Source organism: Psittacula echo (assembly GCF_963264785.1).
Source record: "Psittacula echo genome assembly, chromosome: 7".
NCBI classification, from domain to species: domain Eukaryota; kingdom Metazoa; phylum Chordata; class Aves; order Psittaciformes; family Psittacidae; genus Psittacula; species Psittacula echo.
This window is the reverse complement of record NC_137740.1, coordinates 4,582,113-4,607,252: the sequence shown is the minus strand read 5'-3', so window position 1 is coordinate 4,607,252 and position 25,140 is coordinate 4,582,113. Positions and strand designations below refer to the sequence as shown.

Genomic DNA, 25,140 nt, shown 5'->3' with positions numbered 1-25,140 from the left:
ACCTAGTTCTGTTAAATATTAGTAAGCCAGTACAGTGAATTTTGATTACCAAAGTTGACTGAAGATGTATTGTCTGCCGTGTGTGTTGCGCCTGGTAAACAGCTGGTTGCTGTGGAAACTGCCTCAAAAAGGTAGAGTCCTTGGTACCACAAATTCTGTAAACAGAGCCCGATAATAGCAAATTTGAGCATTAGTCTTCGAAGAAGGATGAAAGAGGAGGAAGAGATTCAGACAGCTTTTTCCTTTTGTAAACTCACTGCTTTATAGGGGAAAAAATAGCTAGAAATAGTCTGTCTCGTACAGAATGAAAAGGTTGGGGATTAAGGCAGTGCATTAGTGAAACAGCTGTACGAATGTGAAACAGAAAGTTCTCCAGCGTCAGCCATTATGGGTTTGTTTGGTTAGGTCTAATTTTGGAAGTCATTATAGCAAAGGTAAATGACTTGCACAGGAGACTACTGTAAACAAAAGACTCAATACATTTACTTTGGCAGGAGCCCTGAGAAGACTCGGTCCTTTCACTGCCTCTTTTATGTAACCTTCTGTAATACTCACTGCCCGCCTCTGTGCAGGCTGCTCTCATTTCCCTTCCTCGCTCTCTGACAGCTTCTTTCCTCTGACAGGTAGGATTTAGGGGTGGCAGCACCTGCCATTGAATTGCTGGTGTGGAGCTGTAGAATACCTTTGTTTTTATATAGCAGCTGTCCCTTGACTTCTAAAGACACTGTTTTGTGCTCAAGTAAGAATCCGTTCACTCTCTCTGGGTCTATGCCAGAGTACAATCTATTTTCAAATGCATTACTTTTTAATTGTGATTCCCCTTTGATTCCTTTGCTGTTTTTTCTTTTATCATTTAATAGTTTTATACCTACAGATTCTGAGCATACTGATACTTTGCTGAATTTATAGCTTTTCAGTGAAGAGTAAACCATGAGAATTGTAATTCCCTTTCCAGGCCTCTACCCATGTGGTTCAGTCAAGGCTCTACCCATTCCACACCTACTTACTCACACTTGTGTGGGTGAGGAGGCAACTTCTAGAATCATATAATCATAGAATTAGGGTTGGAAAGGACATTAAGATCATCTAGTTCCAACCCCCCTGCCATGGGCAGGGACACCACATGCTGAACCATGACACCCAACACTGCATCCAGCCTGGCCTTGAGCACTGCCATGATGACAGAGTGTCCATGCAGAGTCCGCTTCTTCCCTTTAACAGAGCTCCTCATGAACATATCATGTGGGTGTAGGAGAGCTTCCCTTGACTTCTGAAGCTGGGAGGATGGAGTAGAGGGGCAGAGTGGTATCATCTCCTTGCTGCTCTCACTTGCTGGCTCCTTTATTCTGCACTCCCTGTCTGTTGGGTGACCTGGGAGACTCTTCTTCACCCATCTCATGTGTGAATGCTGACTGCTGTCACTTCCCAGATTCCCAGAAAGTGCTTTCAGTCAAGCAATAATTGTTCAGGTTCACTTTGACTGCTAAACCAGATGGGGCACACTCTACTGTTAATTCAGCATTTTAAATACATGATAATTATGCTGCATCACAAGAAACCCATCTCTGCACGTTCTCACACGCTTTATGCCCATGGGGGATAGCAATGCTGCTGGTCATTCTGATATATAACTAGCATCAAAGCAATCTATAGGGTCATTTTCTACTGCTGCTTTAGAAGAGAGGATTATCTTTATCTCTGAAATTGCTCCCTTAATGCTCATTAACTAGAAATACAGTAATCAAGAAGCTGGTATGAAAAGATTTTGTCTAATAGTAGCCCTGATCTCTAAAACGGAGTTTAACCACATAATAATTACACACTATAATGTTTGACCAGTCTGACTGATATAAACAAACCAACCATGGAACTGAGTGCCTGGAAAGAGGTTTTATTTCAGATGAATTTCATCTCATGTTGTATATACAAGATAGCTGTATACTTTCAGGTCAGGCGACTGATTCTGAAGAAAAAGATGTGGTTTTAACTGCATGAACTCTTTTGAACCTTCCACCTGCAGGGTCTTTGAATGTCAGAACCAGACAGCTTTCTTTTACTGGCATTACTCTCCAGTGTCTTAAAAAGCCGGAAAAGTAATGCAAACGTTCTCTTAAAGAGACACATCCTGCTCTCGACTTACTGGAGGTGCGAAAGATGCACATTTTGAGAAGGCTGACACAACGTTCTGACTTTACATTAAGAATTAATAAAATACAGACATCTTTTTTCCTGTGAGGAGATACTTCCTTCTGTATAATCTAAATGGTGAGGTTTGGTTACTGCCTCCAGTATGAGAATACAAACCCAAGGTCAAGTGCAAAAGTTTTGGCTATCCATACTTGTTTTAAACTTCCAGAATGAGATCCAGCCTGGCATTTCAGAGGTGCCAGAGTGGCTTTAGATAGGTTAGAACACCAAGCAGTTGTGTGAAGGCTCTCCATACAGAGCAATAGTCAGGAAGTGGGCACCTTCCTTGAAGTGAGGAACCAACATCATTTATAGCACAAAGATCTAAGTGATATGTACAATTGAAGACCCATTTTCCATCTGTGAAATTTAACATCATAACCTTCTTTTCCTCTAACCGTAAGGTAGTATAACTGTATTTCTAGAAGATTATACTTACAGGCATTAGTGTATTCCTGATATAATATGCTCTTTTTCTTAATTAATCTGTGTTTTGGAGGGTGTTTTTCTTCCCTACAAATCAGAACGTGCTTTAGATGTACCATTCTCAGTAGAATTAACTGTGGATAAAAGCTTGTTTTATTTTAAAAAGGAGTTCTGTCATCTCTGCCCAGAAGATTCGGTGAACTTATTAAATGCTGCAGACACGTGCTAAAAGCGATGATATTGGAGAGGTGTGCGGTGCGTTTCCCTGCCTCTCACCCACCAAATCCTTACAAAAATAGGGAAGTGTGCATGGTTCCAGGAGCTGTCAGTCTATGGTTGTACTCAGCAGTCGGAGAGGAGGCTGTTGAGGGGGTGTCCTTAAATTCTGAAAGTCTGATGAATCTAGATTTGTTCTTCTAAGCTCTGAGCAATCTCTGTCACACTGATTTAATTACTGAAGAACTCTCTTTTCGCAAGACAAAACTTAATGGCACATATGTTTATGGTAAGTTTATTTTGATTTTAAATTTATTTATGGTATTATTAAATATATATAATATATAATATTGTATTTATTAAATATATTGTGGTATATAAATACTTGTGGTATTTAAATGTAGTTATGTTTAACATTAATGTATTTATGGTGTTTAAATTTATTTATGTTAAAAATTATTTATTTATGGTACATTGTGTCTCATCCCTGGCAGTGCTCAAGGCCAGGCTGGATGGGGCTTGGAGCAAGCTGCTCTAGTGGAAGGTGTCCCTGCTCGTGGCAGGGGTTGGAACTGGATGAGCTTTAAGGTCCCTTCCAACCCAAACCATTCTAGGATTCTATGATGCTATGGTAGCAGAGACAAATGCAGGTGGGACTTCCCACTAGGTGAAAGGGCTGAGGGCTGAGGGTTGCACTGCTTGTGGTCAGGGTGACCATAATGTTCTTGATACTTCCTAAAGCCAGTGAAGGTTTGGAAAGAGATTATTGACATCTGTGAGGAAATACAGCTGCAATAGGAGGGATTTACTGCTTGAGGCAGTTTCTCCTTTAGAGTTTCTGTAACTATAGACACCTTACTCCTAGTAGAAACTGCTGGAAAGGATGGAACTGGAAAAAAAGATGGCCCTTGCCTGGTGCAACAGGTGCAGATTCAGTTGTGAGCACGAATCTCTGAGCTGAATTCTGAGCTGAATCTCATTCACATGCCCAGAGAATGGCTGCAGGCGGCTAGTCAGAGCTCCCACAAGAATGTGGGATTTCTGCATAAGTATTTCATATCTCTTGGAAAGATGCCAAGCAGAGTTTAGTTGCTTGTGGTGAAATCTTTGTGGCTAGATAGGACACTGAATACTTTTGAACTTTTAAATTGCTGTGGGACAGCCTGAGCTAGCATGGTTGTGTTTAATAGACAGATAATGAAAGATACTTCTTAATCAGATAGAGTTCTTTGGAGCACTTTTTTGGTTTATAAGCACCACACTGACTTGAGGGAGAGGAAGGGAGTTCTTGTAATAACATACACTTTTGTTTTTCTGTTTAGTCAATTGACAGGTGCTTGGTTTTTCTTGTGTCTGCTCAGGAAACCACGTCTTGTCTCCTGGAGAGTCTGTTGGAAAAGGTCTAACGCCAGAAGCTGCAAAAGATCTCGGTCTCCCTGAAGGGACTGCGGTAGCAGCATCTCTCATTGATGCCCATGCTGGAGGACTAGGTACTCAGTCACATATTTACTATTCTTGGAAACAGGAATGTCTTGAACTCATTTCAGAAAACTGTTTTTCTCACAGCCTGTTTCGTATCCAGCAATTTGCTTTGATGCTATTCCTATGAAATAACATAACTGAAAACCCAAACCCATCACAATAACTGCTAATATTGAATATCTATAAATAGAGAGGGGATATCACTGTTTATTTCTTTTCAGCTGGATTTCCATATTGTTTGATAACTTCTGCTAGTTCCACTTTGAATTCCTGAACTGATACATGAGTGTGTTGCCATGTAAATATGCTGAGAGTTTGCATCTTCTGTTGCTCAAAACTTCGGGATAGGGAAGAAAAATAAAACCCGTGACATTCTAGAGGAGAAGTCTTGTTCACAGTTACTCTTCCTTCTTAGTTTTAGAAGTGATTTGTGCTTTGTCTAAATAATGCAATATAGACTTTTTCTATACATGTTTTTGCTAGCACAATGGGAGATATATAGCAAAACCACTGCTTTTGATCTAGAGGGTTTGAATATGTCAGTGATGTGTATCTAAACTTGCAAACCAGACTAGAGAGGAAACTGGCCTCTGCACAGCATTCCCCTTCTGCAACTTTTATCCTTAACTGTAGTGGGAGGCTTGTTGCTTAGATTTTCTCCTTTTCCAGCACTATATTCTGGTGTTCCCAGTTTCAGCTGTGTTGAAATGTATCAGGTGAGGCTCCATAGCTTCATTTTCTCACCATGTTTTTTGGCCTTATCTAAATAAAGTCAATAACAAAGTGATTCAATGTAACTTTTTCAGCAGGAAATTGAGGTGGGTTTAATTTGATAGTTCAGAAAAAAGTCAACCTCAGAAAGTTTCAGTGTGACTGAAATGGTGCTGTTCAGTGGAAATCTATTGCTCATCAGAGGATTTTTCTCTAGCTCTAAATGAATATGACTGACTGCTGAAGTACCAGTTGTGCTGCAAGTATTTTTTTGTGGTTTAAATTTCATTTATTCTTCTAGAAGTTGTGGCCTGGAACTTATAAAATGTTTAAATCCATTTACATGGCTTCTGATAACTGTTTTTGCTGAGGTTAAGTAATCATGTAGATTGCTTTTCTTATTACCTCAGAAGGATTAGATTATAGATCCAGCTGCAAAAATACAGCTTAGTACTATAGTTGTAGATGTGTTGTGTCCCTACAATTGTGACTTACTTAAAAATGTGTTTGTGTGAATTAGCATTCTAACTGCATAAAAATGTGTTTAAAACTGTGTGCCCTAGCAGTTTAGTGTTCTTGAAAAGGATGTAATAATAAGCTGAAATAATGAACTTGCTGAAAAACTGGATTGACACAGAGCACATGAAAATGGCAGTGGAGGGTCCTTGTTTAATTGGAATCATTATGTGAGTACTGGATTCAGAGCACAGAAGGTTTGCCCAGTAAATTTCATGTGCTGAAATCTGAATTGAATTTAAAGAGGAGGAAGGAGCAACTGTCTGTTCATTTGCTATTGACTTATATGAAGAAACTCTAACATTGGAAGTATATAGCTACTGGCATCTGTCAGAGTTAGATTTCAGTGGATAGACACTCTGCTTATGCTAGTCCTGATTATCAGAATATGTTTTCCCAGATGGCACTACAAACACCAGCAGCCTACTGAAATCGTTGCCAGGAGGAAAATAAAATGTATAGGTGGTGGTTGTTACAGAGAGAGAGATGTTATTACAGAAGGATGTCAGTAACCCGACGGGAGGATCTGCATACTAATCACATGATAACTTGAGTCTGGGAAAAGAGAAAGATCCTTCTTGAATCCAGGAAGGGAAATAAATAGGTGGGGAAACTAGCAGAAAGCACAGTAAGAGGAAGAAGAATCAGATAGCAAAAGGGGCAGCAGGAACAGGAGAGCTGAAGAGTGCAAATGTACATAAAGAAAAGGAATAGTGTGGCTACATCTCAGATACGGAATAGCTCTCCTTCATCCATAGCTGTTAATAACAAGAACCTCAACCTTTCTAAAGCCTACTTTAACCTACATTGTGTAGAATACAGAGCTGAAAATCCTGAAGGAAAAACAGAAATGCAGAACACACATCATAGAAGTGATACTGTTCTGATTAAAAGATGTTAAGAATGGCAATGCACTAAAGCATATTAATCTTTTAATAATGATAAAAGGGCCACGGAAGAAAATAGAGAAGAGATATTTCAAAGAATGAATTAAAATGTGAAAATATTGGAAATAAGTAACTCATGTAAAACTTTTGTTTGGAAAGTTACTGATGTATGTTTTAGTGCTTGCTCTTCTGTGATCTGTATTGAAATATTGAGGTTTACAATTTGCTTGAAGGATATGACTTGCTTATTAGTAAGCATTAGATTAGTCTGGGACAACAACATCCAGTGGGTGTCATTATTCTTATTCTGGAACACATTCTGCTGGTTGTTTAAAAATAGTCTGTAACGGCGGAGTAATGACAAGGGCTCTTTCTTATCCTGCAGGCTAAACCAAATGACATGATGGATGTCTTGTTTTCAGTGTTAATAACTTTTAATGCACTGTTCAGATCTGCTTTTGGCTGGATAGAAAGTGTGGTTTTGCTGGACAGGTTACTTAAGTTTATGAAGGTTTCAAAGTTTTGAGTAAATTAAGGTAAAGATAAAGAATTACTTAATATGCATGTCTGTGGAGGTCATCTATGACTCCTGAATCAGTCCATCTGACACCTATTATGGAAAAGCTGGGTAGTTGTGTCTCACATTTTGACCTACTGTACCGATTTAAAAGAGCCTACAGATACAAATGTGAGTATGGGAGGGCAGTCATTTGGGACTGGCCTCATGAAAATCATGTTTACACTGCACCTTTTAAAAAGACATCAGCATTGTTTCAGCAAAAGGAGATTTATTGCACGGTATCTAAAATACTTCGACACTGTGGAAGAGATCCAAAAGGTCACATGCTAAGCATCGTGTGCTTTCCTACAATCTCTCCTACACTTCGTGTGCTGTACACACTTCTTGTTCTCAGTCTCTCTTTAGAATCTTCAGAATATTTTTAAGTCTGCCTCAGAGTATGAAAAATGCCAACTAAGTTAAAGGTGGAAGTGACTTATAACAGCAATGATGTTATGTAAGCTTTCATTGTTATGAGAATGTTCCAGACTTATTTAATGCCTCAGTTTAATTAATCTCAAGCAGGAAGACTCCAGCAACTCAACTCTAAACCCTAGTAAAGCCACTGATCTCAAAAAGGCCCAGAATGCCTATTTTGCAGAATGCATGTTTTCTTAGTGATTAAAAAATATCTAAACATGAAGCACTTCAGTTCTGTGTTGTTTATGAGAATACATTTGCAACATATGCTGCCAATTCAGTTGAATAGATTTGTTCCCTCTGAAGTGTGAACATTATTTTTAACTCCTTTAAGAAATTGTAATAGTGTTGCCTAGTACAGAAAATTGCTTTTAAACAGCCCTATCCAAAATTCTTAATATGAACTCATGCATGTCTCTGAGCAGCAAAAAATAAAGCACTAGAGGTAGAAGCCATGCGTTTAGCTTTCCTTACAAATAAACTCTGTGTATGACAGCTGTACTACATAGTTACAAGCCAGCAAGAACAAAGGACAGATTTTTGAAGACTGTAAAATTTTAGCCTTTAATTTTCTGATTATTTAGATAACTTCCAACCATGATGGAATTGCCATAATAACCATGGCAATCATGTAAGACAAGCCCCAGCAGACCAATTTGATAACAGAATCTTGCAATGGTGACTTAAGCAAGAAGGTGTTAATGAAATGTAGCACGCTAACCAGCAGTAACGCTTGGCATCTTTTGTTATGTCCAGCAAATGCTTTCGTTTCTACTACAGTGAGGAGGAAGATGTTTTTTTAGGAGGATTGGCAAACTGGTCACCAGATTTCTCATTGCAGATGCAATGCGCAGTCTGCTGACCAGTTTGCCATTTGAAAAGTAATACTCAAGAGAAAAAAAAGACAAACAACAGAGTATTACTTGTTGGGCTACTGGATTTTGCTGGGTGCAGCACAACATGGTGCAAGAATGCAGCCCAGCAGAGAAGAAAGAGAGGGCAGGATTTCCACTTCAGCCTCCCCTTAAGCGAGTTAAACAGGCTGTGATGCGTGCTGAAGCTTGGCTGTAGGTTTGCCCCATTCTGTAAGCAAGCTCCTGGCTCCTCTCTGGCATCTCCTGAGTATGCGTTTCTGCTGCAGGCTGAGTGCTTGCTGAGTTTGTCCTCTGTCCTGTCCTGTCCTGCACGCAGAAGCTCCTCAGAGCCAAACACAGGTCCTCTAAGGGAAGGAGTAATCTTCCTTTGGATGGTTCTGTCTGACAGGGATAGAACGGCAGCAGCCATCAAGACAACAAAACTGGCAGCCTTCCAGTCTCCTGCCAAGTTACCCCTTTCTCCAACTCATCCCTGACATAACACATCATGCAGTATATGCGTTATAAACTGTGAACAAATAAAGATATCTGCAGCCTACCAAACTGCCTTTCACAACTGCCTTTTATTCTGCAAGCTAGTGTATTACCAAAGAGAATAAAGATTAGACTGTAGTCCAAATAACATTCAAAAATTATGATGATAAACATGAGCATCAGAGGAATCATCTTGTATCTGAAATAAAAATACATTTCAATCTGAATTCATAAAATAGCTTTGTTTCTTGACTAAGTAGACCTTGTTGATTTGTGGCAGTGGTGTGAGATAGTCGGCAGTTATTTGTGTGTGGAAAAGCTGTTTTGTGAGGGTTGGCTTGCTCTTCTTTTAAATAGAGTTTAAATTTTGTTTTAATAGGGGTAATTGGAGCAGATGTGAAAGGACATAACCTGCCATGTGAGAACCAGCCAATTACATCCCGAGTTGCTATGATCTGTGGAACATCTTCATGCCACATGGGGGTAGGTTCTATGCGTAGTCCTAATTTGTACAGAATATGCTAGCTAATGTTTTTGAAGGGAAAAATGACCTTTGTCCTTCTCACCCTTATCCTTTTCCTTGATTTTTTTTTTTCTGGTAACTCTACCTTTGGATATTAATTATATATTACCATGCATTTGCTATTAAGCAAGAACTTTAATAGTAGTGGAAATCAATACTGAAAAATGACATGGAAAGTAAAAACCACGATGCTGGAATGGCTTAAAGAGCAGCCTGAAATCTGAGCCAAAGACTCTGAGCCTGAGTTATCTGTTACGAGCCTGTCACTAATGTGTTACAGAATAGTGTCTTTGGAGAAGGAGTGCATGTCTTCAGTCACAGCCTTTCTCCCCCACCTCTTCACTTAATCGGTGTAAATCCTTCTACCTTTGAAAGTTGCCATGATGTATAGAATTATGATACGTATCATGACTAAAAAGAAAGAAAAATCCCAATAAGCCATTTTCACTTTGCTATTTTTTCTCAGTAAATTAATACAAAAGCTTTTCCTGAGATTGCAATTCAAATTTAGTGTCTGCTTTTGAAATTTATACCTTTTTAAAATGTATGAGTCTGAAAGCATTCCCTTTAGATAAGTACCCTTTCCTGCTGTGTTTTTTTTTGTTTAAAACTCATTTTGGTCTTAAATTTAGACTGATTATAACTTGCATTTTTCCAAAATGAGCAAATGGCAATGGGAGTACTGGAGGTGTTAGAGAGGACTAACATGCTTCATGGAGAGAGCTCCAGTGGAGAAAAATAAAGGAAGCTGATAATAAAATGTCAGGCTTAACAGTAAGTTAAGTTGTCTTTGTAGTAACAGCATGAAAATGTGGTGATTTTGAGCATGAATAAATGGTGATCTTGTCACATGGAGTGTAGTTCAACAAAGCATTTTAGCATATGATTGAATTTAAAGATGGGAATAATCCCACTATTGTGAAGCAAAGCATTGAAGAAAGAAAAAAGCTTAATTGGAGTATATTTGGATTCCTTCCTAAACAAGAGTTTCAAACCTCGAACTCCACACTCTTAGCTTATTCTGTCTCTGAAAAATTACATTGGTACCTCTTTGTCTACCACAGGGCAGGTAGGGCACCCTGCACATACCAGCTCTGGGGGAAGAAGTTCCTCTTCGAGCCTGCCACTACTTTTATTATTTCCAGGTTTTTTGATGGAGGTGTCTGCCCTCTCTGTGTGAACCCTTCCTAACCTATTTCGTTTACTTAAGTTAGTTTAAATTCTTAAAATGAGTTAGGTAATAGAGACATAACACTGACCTGAAATGAGCTGAGGAGCTTGCAGTTTCCCCAAAAGGTAAAGGCAATGTTGAGCAGCTGGAAATGGGCCAGCTGGCTCTAACTCACTCCTTTACTATAACTAGCCCTGGAGGAGGAGATGTGTGTGGTTATTTGTTCATTTTTAATATATGTATATTGGTAAGTTCCAGCGTAGACCCAGTTCACAACTATACTTTGTTTTGCTTCCCAAACTAGAGCATGACTTACAGAATAAACACTTTCACAGCACTTTTTGCGTGCATGCTCTATAACTATGAGAGATGTGGCCCTGTTAAACCTGCTAATGTAACAAAAGTGACCTGATAAAGTCCATGTTGATCTTAATCAATGTTCTGTTGTCATTAAAACAACCCCAAAGTCATACACAGACTGCACACCATAGACAAGGCAGACCCTTTTAAGGCTCCTAGTCACTTTAAGCAAACTTGGGTATAGATGCTTGTGCGGTTTTAGGCTAGATTTAACTAGATGTGTATTTAAATGTAACTACTCAGCATTTTATGATCATTTCCTTAACTGCTTTCTTCTTCTCATCTGCTAAGAAGTATAACAATCTCTAGGTAGCAGACAATAGGCAAATTCTAAACTTCTCTGGATTTAATCTGTGAAAGGACTTTGCTTTACTGTTCTTTTATCTATTACCTGCATAGACTGCATAAAGTAAATGTCGAGCACACAGAGCAGTTGTATTTATGTTTTAATGAGACCTCTATGCAGCTGCATTTGGCTGAAATTAGCTGTTCCTTTTTTTAATTAGGGCTATAAAATGAAAGTATATTATACTTGTGTTTTGATAGAAATATATATTTTCTCTCTGCCTGTGCACCAAGGGACCCTCAGGGCTACAGAGATTAATCATCGAGTTTAATTTAATGCAGTGGGAGAGAGACCTGTGTGGTCAGGCGGGCATTAAAAAGTGCCTTTGATCTGCCTCAGGTGCACTGAGCCCCAGTGAGCCAGCAACAATAATACCTTTGTGAGATGATCAGAGACGAGAGAGGGAGAAAATGGCCCGTGTGGAAACTCAAGGCCGTCCTTTGTTGTGGTTCTGGCAAACGAAAGAGCCAACTGTCAGGAGAAATTCAGAAAACAGAAAGCAGGGTGAAAGTACGGTTGGATTTCTTTCAAGGCATCGTAACAGGAAACTGTTCAAAATCATCTGCTGTGCCTTGCTTTCCCTCCTCCCCCTCCTGTTCTGCTGAAGGCAGGGGCACTACTGCTGGTGTATGTGTGTTGGTACAGTATTTCCATTCTCTACACCAAATACTCCATGAGTCACAGAAGCAGGTATTGCTTGAATACAGCATTTACTTGAAGAGAAACTGCACCATGACCCAGTTTTTCATTACCTCAAGGACTCTAGAGATCTTGAACAAAAGACTTTGCTAATCATGCCTTTGATATTTTAGAAAGTACAAATGTGGAACCTAATTTTACTCATGGCTATAATAGTTTAATTTGTGGTAGAACTACCATTTTTAAGTGAGGATACGCTTTTGGAATTAACCACTGGCAGTTTGGGGTAATCAGACACACACAAAGCATTTTGTGTTTCTGTTGAGAGACTTGAATAGCTCATGAAAGAAGCAAGAAGCAGACTGTAATTAGGTTACTGATCCAAGTCCAGGTCTGAGCTGGTTGTTGCTGAAAGTCATTGCCACCTCAGGGCTCATCCATTATCCATGAGCAAAAAGAAAAGAAAAGATGGTTTTCTGAATATTTTTGGACAGTTATTCATTTTACATGATTCTCTGCTGCCTCCTTTGCCCTAGAAAAGTCATCGGCAGAATCTGCATTTGCCATGGCAAATAAGCTGTCCTTTTACTTGTCAAGGGTTGTCTCTCAGTTTAGGGCTGGGATTCATTTGCTGCAGGTTTGATCTCTCTCTGCAGCATAGGTATTCCTTTCAAGTGATGGGTACTCCGTGGCTGACTTTCCTGAGTGGGCTGCTGCATGTCACTGTGCTTTGCAGACAGGGTCTCTAAGCTCCAGCACCCACATTTAGTTTTGGAACTTTTAGGAGACTTTCCTTGTGTAGCCATGGAGACTACACAAAATGTGTGAGCAGTTTTTCACAGTAAAATAGCAGCAGGTTTGAAGCATTGAAATAGGAGCTTGCATGTTGTTCCTAGCTAGTAGTTTGCATGGATCTAACAGACACGCTCTAACTTAAGGGAATAAGGTAATTGGTTTCACTAAAAGCCCGACTTCCTGTCAGTATCTTATGGGGTTTATGGGATATTTAAAAGGTTTCAAAAATCCTTTATTTTCTCCTGAATCCTTTATGTAATTTAGGAGATACAGGTAGATATTTGCATTATTTTGTCCCAGTCCTGAACACAAGCATGCTTGCCCTTTTGCAGATGTATAAAACCACCAAGAATTGAGTTTACTCTTGGGTGCCAGTTAGCAATCAACAAAAAAGTACTATGAGGAAGCAGTGTGGCAGGGGAGTTGGACGCAGACATTTCCTAGTGCTCTTTGGAGCAAGTGATCTAGCAGTACTGCTGCTGCTTTCTGGTTTTAAACTGAAAGAGGGTAGATACAGACTAGCTTATAAATATATACATAAGGAAGACATGTTTTACAATGAGGGTGCTGAGGTGCTGGCACAGGGTGCACCGAGAAGCTGCGGCTGCCCCATCCCTGGCGGTAGTCAAAGTCAGGTTGGTTGAGGCTTGGAGGAACCTGCTCTAGTGGAAGGTGACAGTGGGTTGGAACTGAATGAGCTTTCCAGGTGCCTTCCAACCCAAACCATTCTGTGATTCTATGCTTCTATTCTATAGAACATTGGAAATCTTAGTATATGGGAAATCCTATAGTATGGGAAATCTTGCAGTTTCCCATACCTGATATCAGCATAGCACTCCTCTTGTGGGCACCAAATTCATAAAATGAAACGATCCTTTTTCCTCAAAGAATCTATAGGTCAGAGGAAACTTACCTGACACTGAACAAACTGGGACCAGACAGGGACTGGCTTTTGGTAGCCAGAGATTGTGGAAGGAATTTGAAGTAATTTAAAGTGGTAAGTGACATAAACAATAGATCTGTAATGGGAACAGTGAGAGGGCTGAGCGTTATGGAGTCACTAGGAGGGCAGAGCGACTCTTGCCCCAGACTGAGACTTTTATGGAAGACAAGAAGGGATGTGCAAGCAGAGCTGCAAGGTTCAGAAATACTGAAGCCCGTCGTGAGAGGGAGAAGGGATCTTGGGGCACACTGCATCTTCTCTTTTGTTGTCTGCAGTATGGGACCATGCTAATCTTGTATGTGTACAGGATATCTGCTATTTATGCATATTGAATAAAGTAGGAGAGATCCACATAAAATAGCCTTGTTGATAAAATACATATAAACTCTCATTTCTGCCTCTTTTGTTGTGAATTAGGCTCACTCAGAGATCAGTGTCGTGCTTTGCACTTGTCCCAGAACACTTGTTCCATTATGAAAATATTTGTCATTCTTGCTCTAACACCTTTTTGGATTCACAGCTGAAGGAAGCAGCCAGAGCAGCTTCTAATGGGAACACTGTCTGGCCTGATTTCAGCTTACTGAGGCAGAGGGGGTCTGAATTTGGTGGCATTTTAAGTCCCAAATACACAGGGTTTGTGTTCCCTCCTATGCACATTTAGGGATGTGTCTGTGTTCTTCTTCAGTCATTCCTTCTTCTTCATCAGCTCTGTATTCCAAACTTATTTTTTGAGGGGATTTTCAAGGAATCTTTTCAGGTTTAGGTGGAGACTCTTCTTTTGCATCTGTTTTGTTACTTCTGTGACTCCTGTCATTGTGAACTGCCTCACCTGCCTTGGTGCACAATTCCTTTTTCCCTGGGTGATAATGTGTGTGTGGTTTGAAGCTTATAATTTAGGAATTTTTTAAATTGGAGAGGCACAAGTAGTTTATCTTCTATTTTTCCTTCAGATTTACTACGTGCTCTAAAAGGCAGAGCTTAAGCAACTACACAAACAGCAAAATAAGCAGATAATTTTGCTGTCCCAGTGTTTACTATGGATTATTTCAGGAAGAATGTCCTATACTCTCTTTTATCAAGCCTGCCTAGTCTTTGCCTGTTTTCTGCTAAAGGAACTTCAGTCCAATTTGCTTATTCTAAATTTGTTCATTTGATTCTCGTGATGACTGGCAAACACAATAGAGCTTCTTTGCTCCACAATATCCGACCAGGCTGCCAGCTTTGTTCACACAAATAGAGTGTAAAGCACGTTTCCACCCCCAAAAGCATGCACAGTACGTGTCCTTTGCAGTACATCCTGGAGTGGAGACTGCAGAGACATGCTGGCTCAAAGTGTTCTCATAGCCTGATCTCTGTAATCTCGGTGGGAGCCAGACCAGCAAGTGGATTCAGTATATTTTGGCTCTGATACGAGAGTCTCCTCTTCAGAACATGCCACGTTGTTAAAGCAGCAGACTTCTGAGTAATTCCTACACAGGGACTTCTCAGCTGCTTGAAATCATCTGTGATGAGGGGAAAGCTCGCAGGGACAAAATAGGCTGGTACTTGCTTTGCCAGCTATATTTAATCTAGTGGGATGGCACTAAGCAGTGTGTTTTGGAGTGAGTCGGAGGGCTGCGTGCGGCACTCCAGCCTCGCACTCTTCACTTGCTGCCGCACATGCAGCCCTGACATGAAACGTGCAGTCTCCGAGGGGACAGGGCCAGAAGCCCAGGGCAGTGCATCCCAGTGCCAACTGGCTGTGACCCAGGGTTTAGCAAAGGCAGCAATTTGTCCTTCTCCTGACCAGGGGAAAGGGGCTGGGCTTGGGAGGGTCAGGCAAGCAAGGAGGGGAGGAGGGGGAAGAAACCAAAAGCAAACCTGTTAAAGCTAGGGCAGCCTAGATGAGTTTTTGAAATGATCTGTGTGAGCTTTATAAAATTGATAAGTCCTCTTGCTTGCTTAATATTCTTCTTTAAGGCCAGTTCTGCACATGAGTCACAGAGCTAGTGTCTTTCAAATGGGAGAAATAAATTAGGAACCTCTCTCCCTTGCTCTGTCCTCATTCAGTTCAGTTCTGCTGGCTTATATATAATGCATTTGGCAGCAGTCACAGTGCTGACTTCCCAGTTAATGAAGACGTTTTACATTCAGGGAGGGCTGCATGAAATGAAAACCACATTGACTTCATGACTGTTGTTGCAGGTTACCCGTCCTCAGTGTACACAGATTCAGCCTCCTGAGGAAAAGGTCACAGAGCCTATTTAGGTGCCTTTTCAGCCTGTGGCCTTAGAAGAGTTATATATCCATAAAACTGCCACCTTCTACTTGTGCCTCAAAGAAGTCCTCCACACCCTTTCTTAATGAGACCGACTCGTTCCATGTTCTAGCATCTTTGGTTTGAAAAAGAAACAAACAAAACTGTAACATCCCCTTTGCTGGCATAAATTTGACTCTATATGCTTTCCATGCTTTGTTTTTAAAAGGCAAGAAGTAAAATATTTCTGCTAGCAGGGAATATAAAAGATTGTTGCTTTTCTGACCTCCTTATTATATTAATAAAAACTAGGAAGACTTCAGTAGTGGTGGGAGATCATGTGCAGGCAGCCTTCAAAACCCAAAGTACTTACTTGCAGAACTAGTAAACCACAAAGCTTAAGATCTTGCAATGTAAATAGGAAGTCGGAGAGTTTACTTTAGAGCCAGCAGTGGTGAGTCTGTATAATGTTTATTTCTGCTTGCCTCCCAGCCTTTCCTAAAGCTTGGCAGAGATGAAAGGGAGGCTTGCGCAGTAAATGAGTTATTAAAAGGTTTTGTTATGAGCAAGATTCCTTTGTTCCTGGCCTGACATAATTCAAAGCTCAGGTGTATGCCTTGGTGACTGGGAGAATGGGACATTCCTGTTTAGTGTATGCCTGTCAGAGATGTCCAGGTTTTGCACCCCATTGCTTTGCTGATAATCAGCCTGTTCTGGGGAATGTAGCTGAAAGGAGTGCAATCATTGTTGTATCCAAACTAGATAATGCTTAGTAATATTTCCTTCCCCTTTGTGAACAGATCATTTGGGTTCAACGACTCAAAGAATAGATGAGGACAGAGTGAATGTTCTGAAAAATATCCTGCTTGGAGGCTGGCTGAAGGCAGATGTTCCAGAGATATCTCACAGACATCAGTGAAAACACTTGCTATGAAAATTCCAACAGTCCTGGTGCTTTCCATACTGGGGTTAACCGTCAGCTACCCTGTGTGGCACAAAGTTGTGTATTATGGTGTTGGATTTATAACACAAATCCTTTCTGCAGCGTCTTCTCTTTGGTGGTCTTGGGGAATAAATGGGATCTCGTAGGAACTGTTATTCTAGTTCTGTTGGGTGGGAGTCTGAGGCACTGCATAGTTTAGTAGGTTTTTAATTGTTATGGCTTTACTTTTACAAACTGCTCCTATCCAGTGCTTTGGGAGTGGATGACGTATGAGCTGGAAATTTTGCCTTTTATGTTGTGAAGTTCTTCCATGTTCTGAAAAGACAGAATTTACACACTGTAGACAGTAGTATATTGCACTGTATGATAAACAATGTGTAAACCAGAGATCTGTTTTCTTCCTTCCTTGGATTTTCTGTTCTTTCTGATGTAAGCACAATGGATGTAAAGGCTTATGTTGGGCCTTTTCCAGGTCTGACTCCTAACAGGGCTCCTGTCCTGTTCCTTGCTCCTTTCCTGCATTTTGCCTTAGAAAGAGGGAGTAAGAGAGACAGAACTTCTTACGTCCTGATGTTGACACTAGTTAGATTTATCTGGTCTGGATGCTGGAAATACCAGGCTGCATAATTTGAGCCTTGCTACTTGAAGCAGTGTGCAACCGAAGGCTACCTGTTAGTAGATCTAGCTCTAGAAGCTAGCACCTTGCACCTTTATTTCCTAACTATAACAGTTGTTTCTTTGAATAGGGTTTGGAGGATTTTGTTCCTTCTGTTGTAGGAAGCAGGTTGTATTCTGGATTCTGTAGCTGAAATGATAAATGATAAATGAAATGATAAATGAAAATGAAGCAGGTTGCATTCTGGATTCTGTAGCTGAAATGATAAATGAAAAATGCTGAATTTGACTTCTTTCCTTGATGTTCAGATAGCACAGCATCACTCCATTCTAAGGGACAAGATAAAGAAAGTTAATATTGATTCATTATATATCATTATTCTTGTTATTGTTCACAAAAGTCCATCAGGAGCAGTGGCCCTTCATTGTACAGAAGATTTTTGTCTTTCCTTTTCTGTATTCTTCAAAGTGATGATACCAGATTTGACAGGTACAACACTCTCGTCAATGCTGCAAACTAACCGCTTCTGACTGCTCCCCTCTAGAGCCAGAAGAATGTAGTAGCCTGAAGCCCACAGTCTTGAGCAAACCCAAGTGAATTCCTGGAGTGTTCTGTTCTGAGGAGAGCTGGATGGGGGCTTCTCTCAGGTCACAAGCGTATTTATGTGTAAAGAATGGCCCTTCTGGACCCCTTGTTTAGCTTGGTTTTGCGAGTAGTCAAGAATTTATTAAACAGCCTGCTTATTCTGTGTGTTTAAATCTCATGGTGAATCAAAATGACTTCTTTTTTGATGCTCATTTTCTCACAAGAACTGAACTGAGCTGTAAAAGAATAACTAAAATACAAATGAAATGAGATATGATAAGGGATAACTTTGATCATGAGTTAGGTTGTCTCTGGGTCCTGAAACAAGTAAACAGAATTTCCAAGGGGATACAACAATTGTATGAAAAGCAACTTCATAGTTTTCTGTTTAAAGAATTTTGAATTAGCCATATTTACAAGGAGTAATGTGGAATTTGGGGTCAAAATCCCAGGTTTTCTTCAGTGTTGCTGGTTTGCTGTACGAGGCTGTCAGACTGTTGCTTTTCCTTAGTTTACGTCCGTGCAATATGAGCGTGAAACTGAAGCTGTGCAGAAAGAGATCTCTCCAAGGAAAGGTGTGATAGCAAGTGCTGGGTATTAAGTACTCTATGGTCCACCAAGGTGGTATAGATGCAACAGTATTTCTAAGTATCCTTTTATTTTTCTTAACTGCCACAGTTCCCCCAGTCAGAGGGAACTGTGTTTTCATCAGTACTTGGGCAGTAGGCTTTTTTTTTCCATTTCCAATTTTATTCACCCTCTCATGAATCAGTAGTTCTTCATTTAAGCTTCCTGCTCCAGCAGTGAGTGGGGGAATCTTAGAGGGGGCAAGTTTTATTAGGTAGGAAGTAAATCTCTTCTCATATAATCATTCTGGGAGCAAAATGACGAGAAGCATTCACTGCTGCTTTTCTCCCACTGTCAGCTGGGAATCACAGTTTATGCTGAGTTCATTGTTTATAACTGTGGGTGAAGGCCTGAGGTCCTCTCTCAGTGTTTACTCTGTCCTTGGGAGTTTGTCTCAGTAAGTAAGGTCTGAATAAACACCAAGTAAGGTTCTCAGGATTTACCCATTTTGTTATTCAAATGTTTAAAAATACATTTTAAATAGTGTGTGATAGAATATCCCATGTAATGTAAATCTGCTCCCAGTAACTCAGGGCTATTGCAGAAGAAGATTCATTTTACCTGTAAGTGTGACATTATGGTTGGTAGTGGCCTTCACTGATACAGAAGGAATGCTTACCTAAAGGTGAAAAAAGAAAGTAAATCTCTAAAATGAACTGTATAATACATTAAATAAATAAGAAAGGCCATAAGGTACGTGGGAAGTGCATCCAGTGTAGATAAATATACCAGATTGCATTTGAGAAGATTTTGGTTTTCCTTGATATTTTCCATTAATTGCATTAAAACTGCAGGTTTCGAAGAATAATTCTTCCCCATAAATAATAAGGTTAGGAATAATACCTGCGTGCAAAAAAAAAAACCCTGGAGCTTTCTGTTTAAGTGCCACGTTTGAGATTTCTTTCTCACCCCTGCCATGAATTCCTGTCACATCAGCTACTAAGCTCCAAGTTCTTCAGGATTGTCAATATCTAATAGAATGAATTGACTGAGTTGGGGTTATCAAGACTTGGACCACCCCTCAGCATGCGTATTAGAGACAACTATGGAAATAGTTTTCAAGAGAAGGCAAGGATCTTGTGATACAGTCTCCAGAAAAGGGTATGAGACAGGACAACATTTATCTTCCTATAATTCACATTTCTGACATCAGCTCTTTGGGAAAAGATCAGTGCTAGAAATCTCTTATGGAGCCCCTCTGTTCCTGTGCTGGCCCTGAACTACACAGGGTTTGCCTGGTAGGCTTGGTGGGTTTTTCTTAAGTACCATTTGAAGATGGAGTTGTTTTTGTATCTGGTGAGTGAGGTGCAGCATCTACCAGTATTTGTGTTCTATGTGCACAGTTCCTAACCTTTCAGGTAGGGATAAAGTGTCACTAGTCTCCTAAAATAAGATAATGCTGCAAGTGGTATCAGAGGCATGTCTGTTTAGAAATCAGGACTTAAGTTGAAGGGCTGTGAGCTAAAGGAGTCATTCTGAGACACTTAAAAAACTCCAAGGCTCTTGTACAAGCCTGACACTGATCTAGAAGTCATCGTTCACCTCAACTCACTGGAGGCTGGGACGACATTCTGGGGAGGAATTATTGTATGTTTAACCTGTTTCTAGGCTCTTCCCTAAGCCATCTGTTACTGGCTACTGTTAACAACAGGCTAGCGAGCTTTATGGATCTTTTGTTTGACTTTTTGATTCTATTTTATCTTTAAACATTGAGAAGAATTAGTTCATATTGTGATAAGCTTTCAGGAATGTAATTTACCATAGCAGCAAACTGTAGTGTTATAAAGTGCATATTTAAAATGGCCTGCAGTTAGTTGTCTGTGCTGGAAGATTTATAATCTTCACATAAACTGGCACTTTGTGACAGTGAGTATCTATCATTGGAAGAGAAGTAAAAATAAATGGGTGGTATAAATTGTTCTAGCTCATTTGAGGCCCTATATCCCCAGTGAGCTATTGTTATGAGAGGCACAGAAGTAACTGCTGTGAGTCATGGAGCAGCATTGCTTTAGAAGGGTACATAATGGCATTTCAACAGAGGACACAAGTAGAAGCTATGGTGTAACCAGACAACCTTTCAGTCCATTTATCAAAGCACTTGTAGTTCCCATTTCAAGGAAGGCGACACAGTAAATATGAGCAAAAGAAAAAAGTTTATCTCTATATCTGGATCCAGACATTTCACTAAATAAAACAACAAAATAAATCAATGCAGAATGGCTAGTGCTTAAGTGCTTAGTAAAGAGCTTGTGAATCCATCACAAATATGGGCTGTTTTTTTGTTGCTGTTTTGGATCCTGAAAACAATTTAACAGATTAAGGGTCTTTTTTTGCCAATTTATGTAAGAAATCTTGACCTTTGTAAACACAAAGAAAAGAATGATATGCTACTATGTTCCTGGTATATACTTTCCCAAGCTGAAACATAAAATATGCTTAATGTTAATGGACACTGATAAAAGGCGGAAGTAAATGTATGTGAACATTTGAGTCAAAATTCATCTAGTTTAAAGGTTTTGTTTCAAATCAGAGCATTTGATCGGGGTTGCTGATAAGACATTTGAAGTTCTTGCATCTCTGATTTACGCAGATGGAAATGGTGGACATTGAATGAGCCTGGAATGATTTCCTATGGATTCCTTGTTATTTAACTTCTTCCAGAGCTGAAACTCTCAAGTTGTCCCAGGCTTTGTTCCAAGTTTGCTTCCTGGAATAAACACAGGAGGTTAACCTCACACCCAAGGAGTAAAAACTTACAGGGCTGCAAATTTTCTGTTGAGGGCAGCAGTGTTGTTTTTCTGTGTCTGGGGAGAGCAAAAACCTAGGCACAGTTCTAGAGGCAGATCCTGTGCTTAGATTTTTCTCTGTTGCTTTTGTCATCTCCTGGAGATCTGTCTCATAGAGACACTTAATGACATAACTGTTAATCTGAAACTACTCTCTAGATCTCCCTGGTGTCTCCTTGTAGTCACACAGAAGCTGTTTGATCTTGACTTGTTCCAGCCCTTCTCTGGGGTCATGGATCATGCATTTGTGATATCTGTAATCCTCCTGACAACTCCTTGGTTATGGCATGGAGAGAGATAATGAGAATATAGGTTGTAGGCTGTCTCTTATGCTTTTGTCACTATGTACATGGAGGGACAGGCTCTATATGTACAGTTAGGAGGTTTGTTTGGACGGAAAGGAGCTAGAAAGACAGTGCTGGTGTCCTTGTGGAAGTTCAGTGGCTCTGTATTGTGCATTGTTTGGATTCCAGCACTGTTTCTGAGCTGGAGCATCCACTCTGGTCTTGTTCTATCCTAGGGAACAGAAAATGAATTGGGAAGGTTTAAAGCAGCCCTAAATGCAGTGAGTTGAACTCGACTTCCTCACAGTTGAGTTTCCTTGTCCTCATGAGATAGGCAATATATAGTGAAAATAAAATACATACTCATCCTATTTCATTTAGTCGTGTTTGAAACATTCTTCTTTCTCTTTGTCATTTTAGTAAAATTCTTTTCCTTGCTGAAAAGGAGATTTATAAGAAATAAATTTTTTGGCAGAGAAGTGATATTTTATTAACACTTCCCCATTTAAAATTAGATAATGATAAGGCAAACAAAATGAAGGGGACTGGAGCACCTCCTGTATGAAGACAGGCTGAGAAAGTTGGGGCTGTTCAGCCTGGAGAAGAGAAGGCTGCATGGAGACCTCATAGCAGCCTTCCAGTATCTGAAGGGGGGCTATAGGGATGCTGGGGATGTACTCTTCATTAGGGACTGTAGTGACAGGACAAGGGGTAACGGGTTCACACTGAAACAGGGGAAATTTAGATTGGATCTAAGGAAGAAATTCTTTACTGAGAGGGTGGTGAGGCACTGGAATGGGTTGCCCAGGGAGGTTGTGAATGCTCCATCCCTGGCGGTGTTCAAGGCCAGGTAGGACAGAGCCTTCGGTAGCATGGTTTAGTGTGGGGTGTCCCTGCCCATGGCAGGAGGGTTGGAACTGGATGATCTTAAGGTCCTTTCCAACCTTCACTATTCTATGATTTTAAGAGCATTTTGCTTCCGATACAATTTTCATTTTTTCCTATTTTATATTCTGCTTTTGAATTTGGAGGTTTGAGTGCAAAGTGAAGAAGTCAGAAGTTTACAGTGGGAGAGCTAGGTACCAGTCTAGCAGTGCATTTTCCCCTCAGGAAAATGGCAGGATTTTATAATGTGAAAAATAGTATTCCATTTAAAACAGATCTCATTTGTTCAGATATGCTGGTTAATATTTGAAGGCTGAAATCATTAGTATTAAGAAAAAAGAAAACTTTTAGATCTTTTTGTATGATCAAGTAATAAGAACACAGTCAGATGAAGGAATTAACTGGGTAATCTATAGTGTGTGTTTGCACGATGTCAGCAACTCTGCACTAGCACTCCTGGCCCTGGTTTCCTGTGGAATGTGCGAGGTCCCTGGGATCTGTCACACAATACACCACATAAAGATGATGAGTAGAGGTGGTTTTGCTGGGCAACTGACCTCCTGGTTTTGCCTGTAATAATTTATTTGTGTGGCTGTACCCTAAGACATACTAATACCATACATACCTTGGCTGAAAACTGATGCTGCACGTGGAAAATAAGCATCAAATACCCACAGGCCAGCTCAGATGAAGAGGCTGGAACTGGCTGCTGTCTATAAACGGGCCACTGTGTAGAAGATCTGATGTTAAGGTGTACAGTGAGTCAGTTAAGCCCCATAGCATCCATTGTTAGAAGGTTTTCTCAGAAATGCAACTTCAAACTGGCTTCTGGTGGCAAGCCTCCAGAAAAGCTGCTTATACAAGTGCAGCCTGTGACCTCTTGCCTTCCCTGCTCTTGGCAAGGGCCTCATCTATTGCATTTTTAAAGGTACAATAAAATGCAGCTGAGTAAAACAGGGTGGTTTTCTTTTTGCTAAATTTGATTTTTTGTTGTTGTTGTCAATTTTAAGCAACCTTTTAGTTGATATCTTTAACTGTTAAGAACCAGGATCCTCTGGGTGAGGGGGTAAACCCCAAGCACTGTTTTATAGCTTCTGCTGGTGGATTAGTTGTAAAGCAGTAAATGTTTGAGTGTGTGGTCACCCCCCTTGATGAGGAGCCTGTCTAGTAAAGTCCTATCCAGTTCTCAGTTTTTGAAGCGTGCCAAGGTAGATGGAGTGATGTTCTGAGAGACAAAGTGCGCGCTGCAGGAGCTGTCCTCAAGAGCTCTTTCCTACTTTCAGAAAATGAAGAACATGGATATGCAGAAGCAGACAGATTTCTGTCTTATTCTTCAGTATCTAAGTATCTTCTGTCCCTCATTTGAAGAGGTGTCTCTCTTCAATGTATGGACATTTGCTAATATTCTTAATTATGGACACTAAAAAACTGGGGCCAACGTATTTCCTAAGGGTAGGTGCCTAAGTCCACATTTGGATACCTAAACAACTAGCTTCGTGTTCTAAGTTGCTGAGCCACAAAGCAATAGGAAATGCTTCTGGCTTTTTTGAAAATCAGAGTACTTATTTAAGTGTCTAAATACAAGTGTTAGCCTAGCTCTTCAGACAAAAGAAATCAGCATATCTCCATAGAAGCTGATGGTTAATATGCTAGTTTGTACAAGTTGAGGCTTTGGCTCCAAGGCTGGAAGCACTGATCCAGATGTATTTCTCTTTATACCATAAATATAAATTAAGTACCAGTTGAATAAGTAATATTATTGTAATTCAACATATTCTTTCATTAAAATTCATTTTAAAAAATTAAATACCTTTCCTTATTTAGCCTCAAATAAAAATCTCACAGTTAAAATGTTTAATAATCCCAGTGAAGTTTTCTTCTAATTGATCCTTGTTAGATATAAAGTCAGGTTGGGCAGTATATAGTCCCATTGCAGAACTCACCTGAAGTATTTTCAGAGATGAGGCAATCAAGTTGCCCTGGAAGTGTGGTTTCTTTACTGGGCATTAATCACACACCTTGTTTGGTCTCTAATTTGTGGACCAGTTAATGTTTTATAGCAAATTTAGAATATTAGAAATAGCTCTACATGTGTGTCATTCACATTTTGCTGCCCTTCTCATAAGGGTTGCTATTTGGAATAAGAGGTAACAGTAGTCCCGAAGAATTCATATGGGTCTCCTAGTTTTAGGTTGTGCTGAATGTTTTGTCCAGAAAATAACTAAAGCAGGGATTGAACTGGAAGATGGGCTCCAAATCATCATCAGAAATCCCAGATCCCAGTCTGCATTTTGATGCACGCTCTTTGTATGTTTCTCATTCCGGTAATTTTGACTGATGGGTGTTATTGTGATTGGTTTGATTTTTGTCATACAAGTTTGTGATATTACCTAGTGCAAAATAAACTGCAAAGTGAAATAAGTCTTTGTTTAAATATTGTCATACATCTCCTTTGGGGATCTGCTGGGCTTGAGCCTTGCTGAGCTGCTGCGCTGGAATGTGCTGGACCTGTGTTCTTAGTGTTATTGTGTTGTGTAAATAAGCAATATCATTGTCTTCTTTCTCCACCTCGCAATTCCATTTTCTGGGTGTAGACTCTCTTCTGAGACCCCTCAGGCCAATTGCCTCAGGCCCTGAGCTAAACAGGC

The 25,140-nt window shown here is 40.1% G+C and overlaps 1 protein-coding gene across 1 annotated transcript in view; it reads left to right on the top strand.

The window, feature by feature from the left end:
* FGGY (FGGY carbohydrate kinase domain containing) overlaps positions 1-25,140 on the top strand; it is a gene marked incomplete at its 3' end in the record, with an annotated part of 127,351 nt that overhangs the window by 47,763 nt on the left and 54,448 nt on the right. The window contains exons 4-5 of the mRNA XM_080623025.1: positions 4,191-4,319; positions 9,133-9,236. Of these exons, the coding sequence (XP_080479151.1) occupies positions 4,191-4,319; positions 9,133-9,236 (233 nt within the window). The remainder of the gene's footprint in view (positions 1-4,190; positions 4,320-9,132; positions 9,237-25,140) is intronic.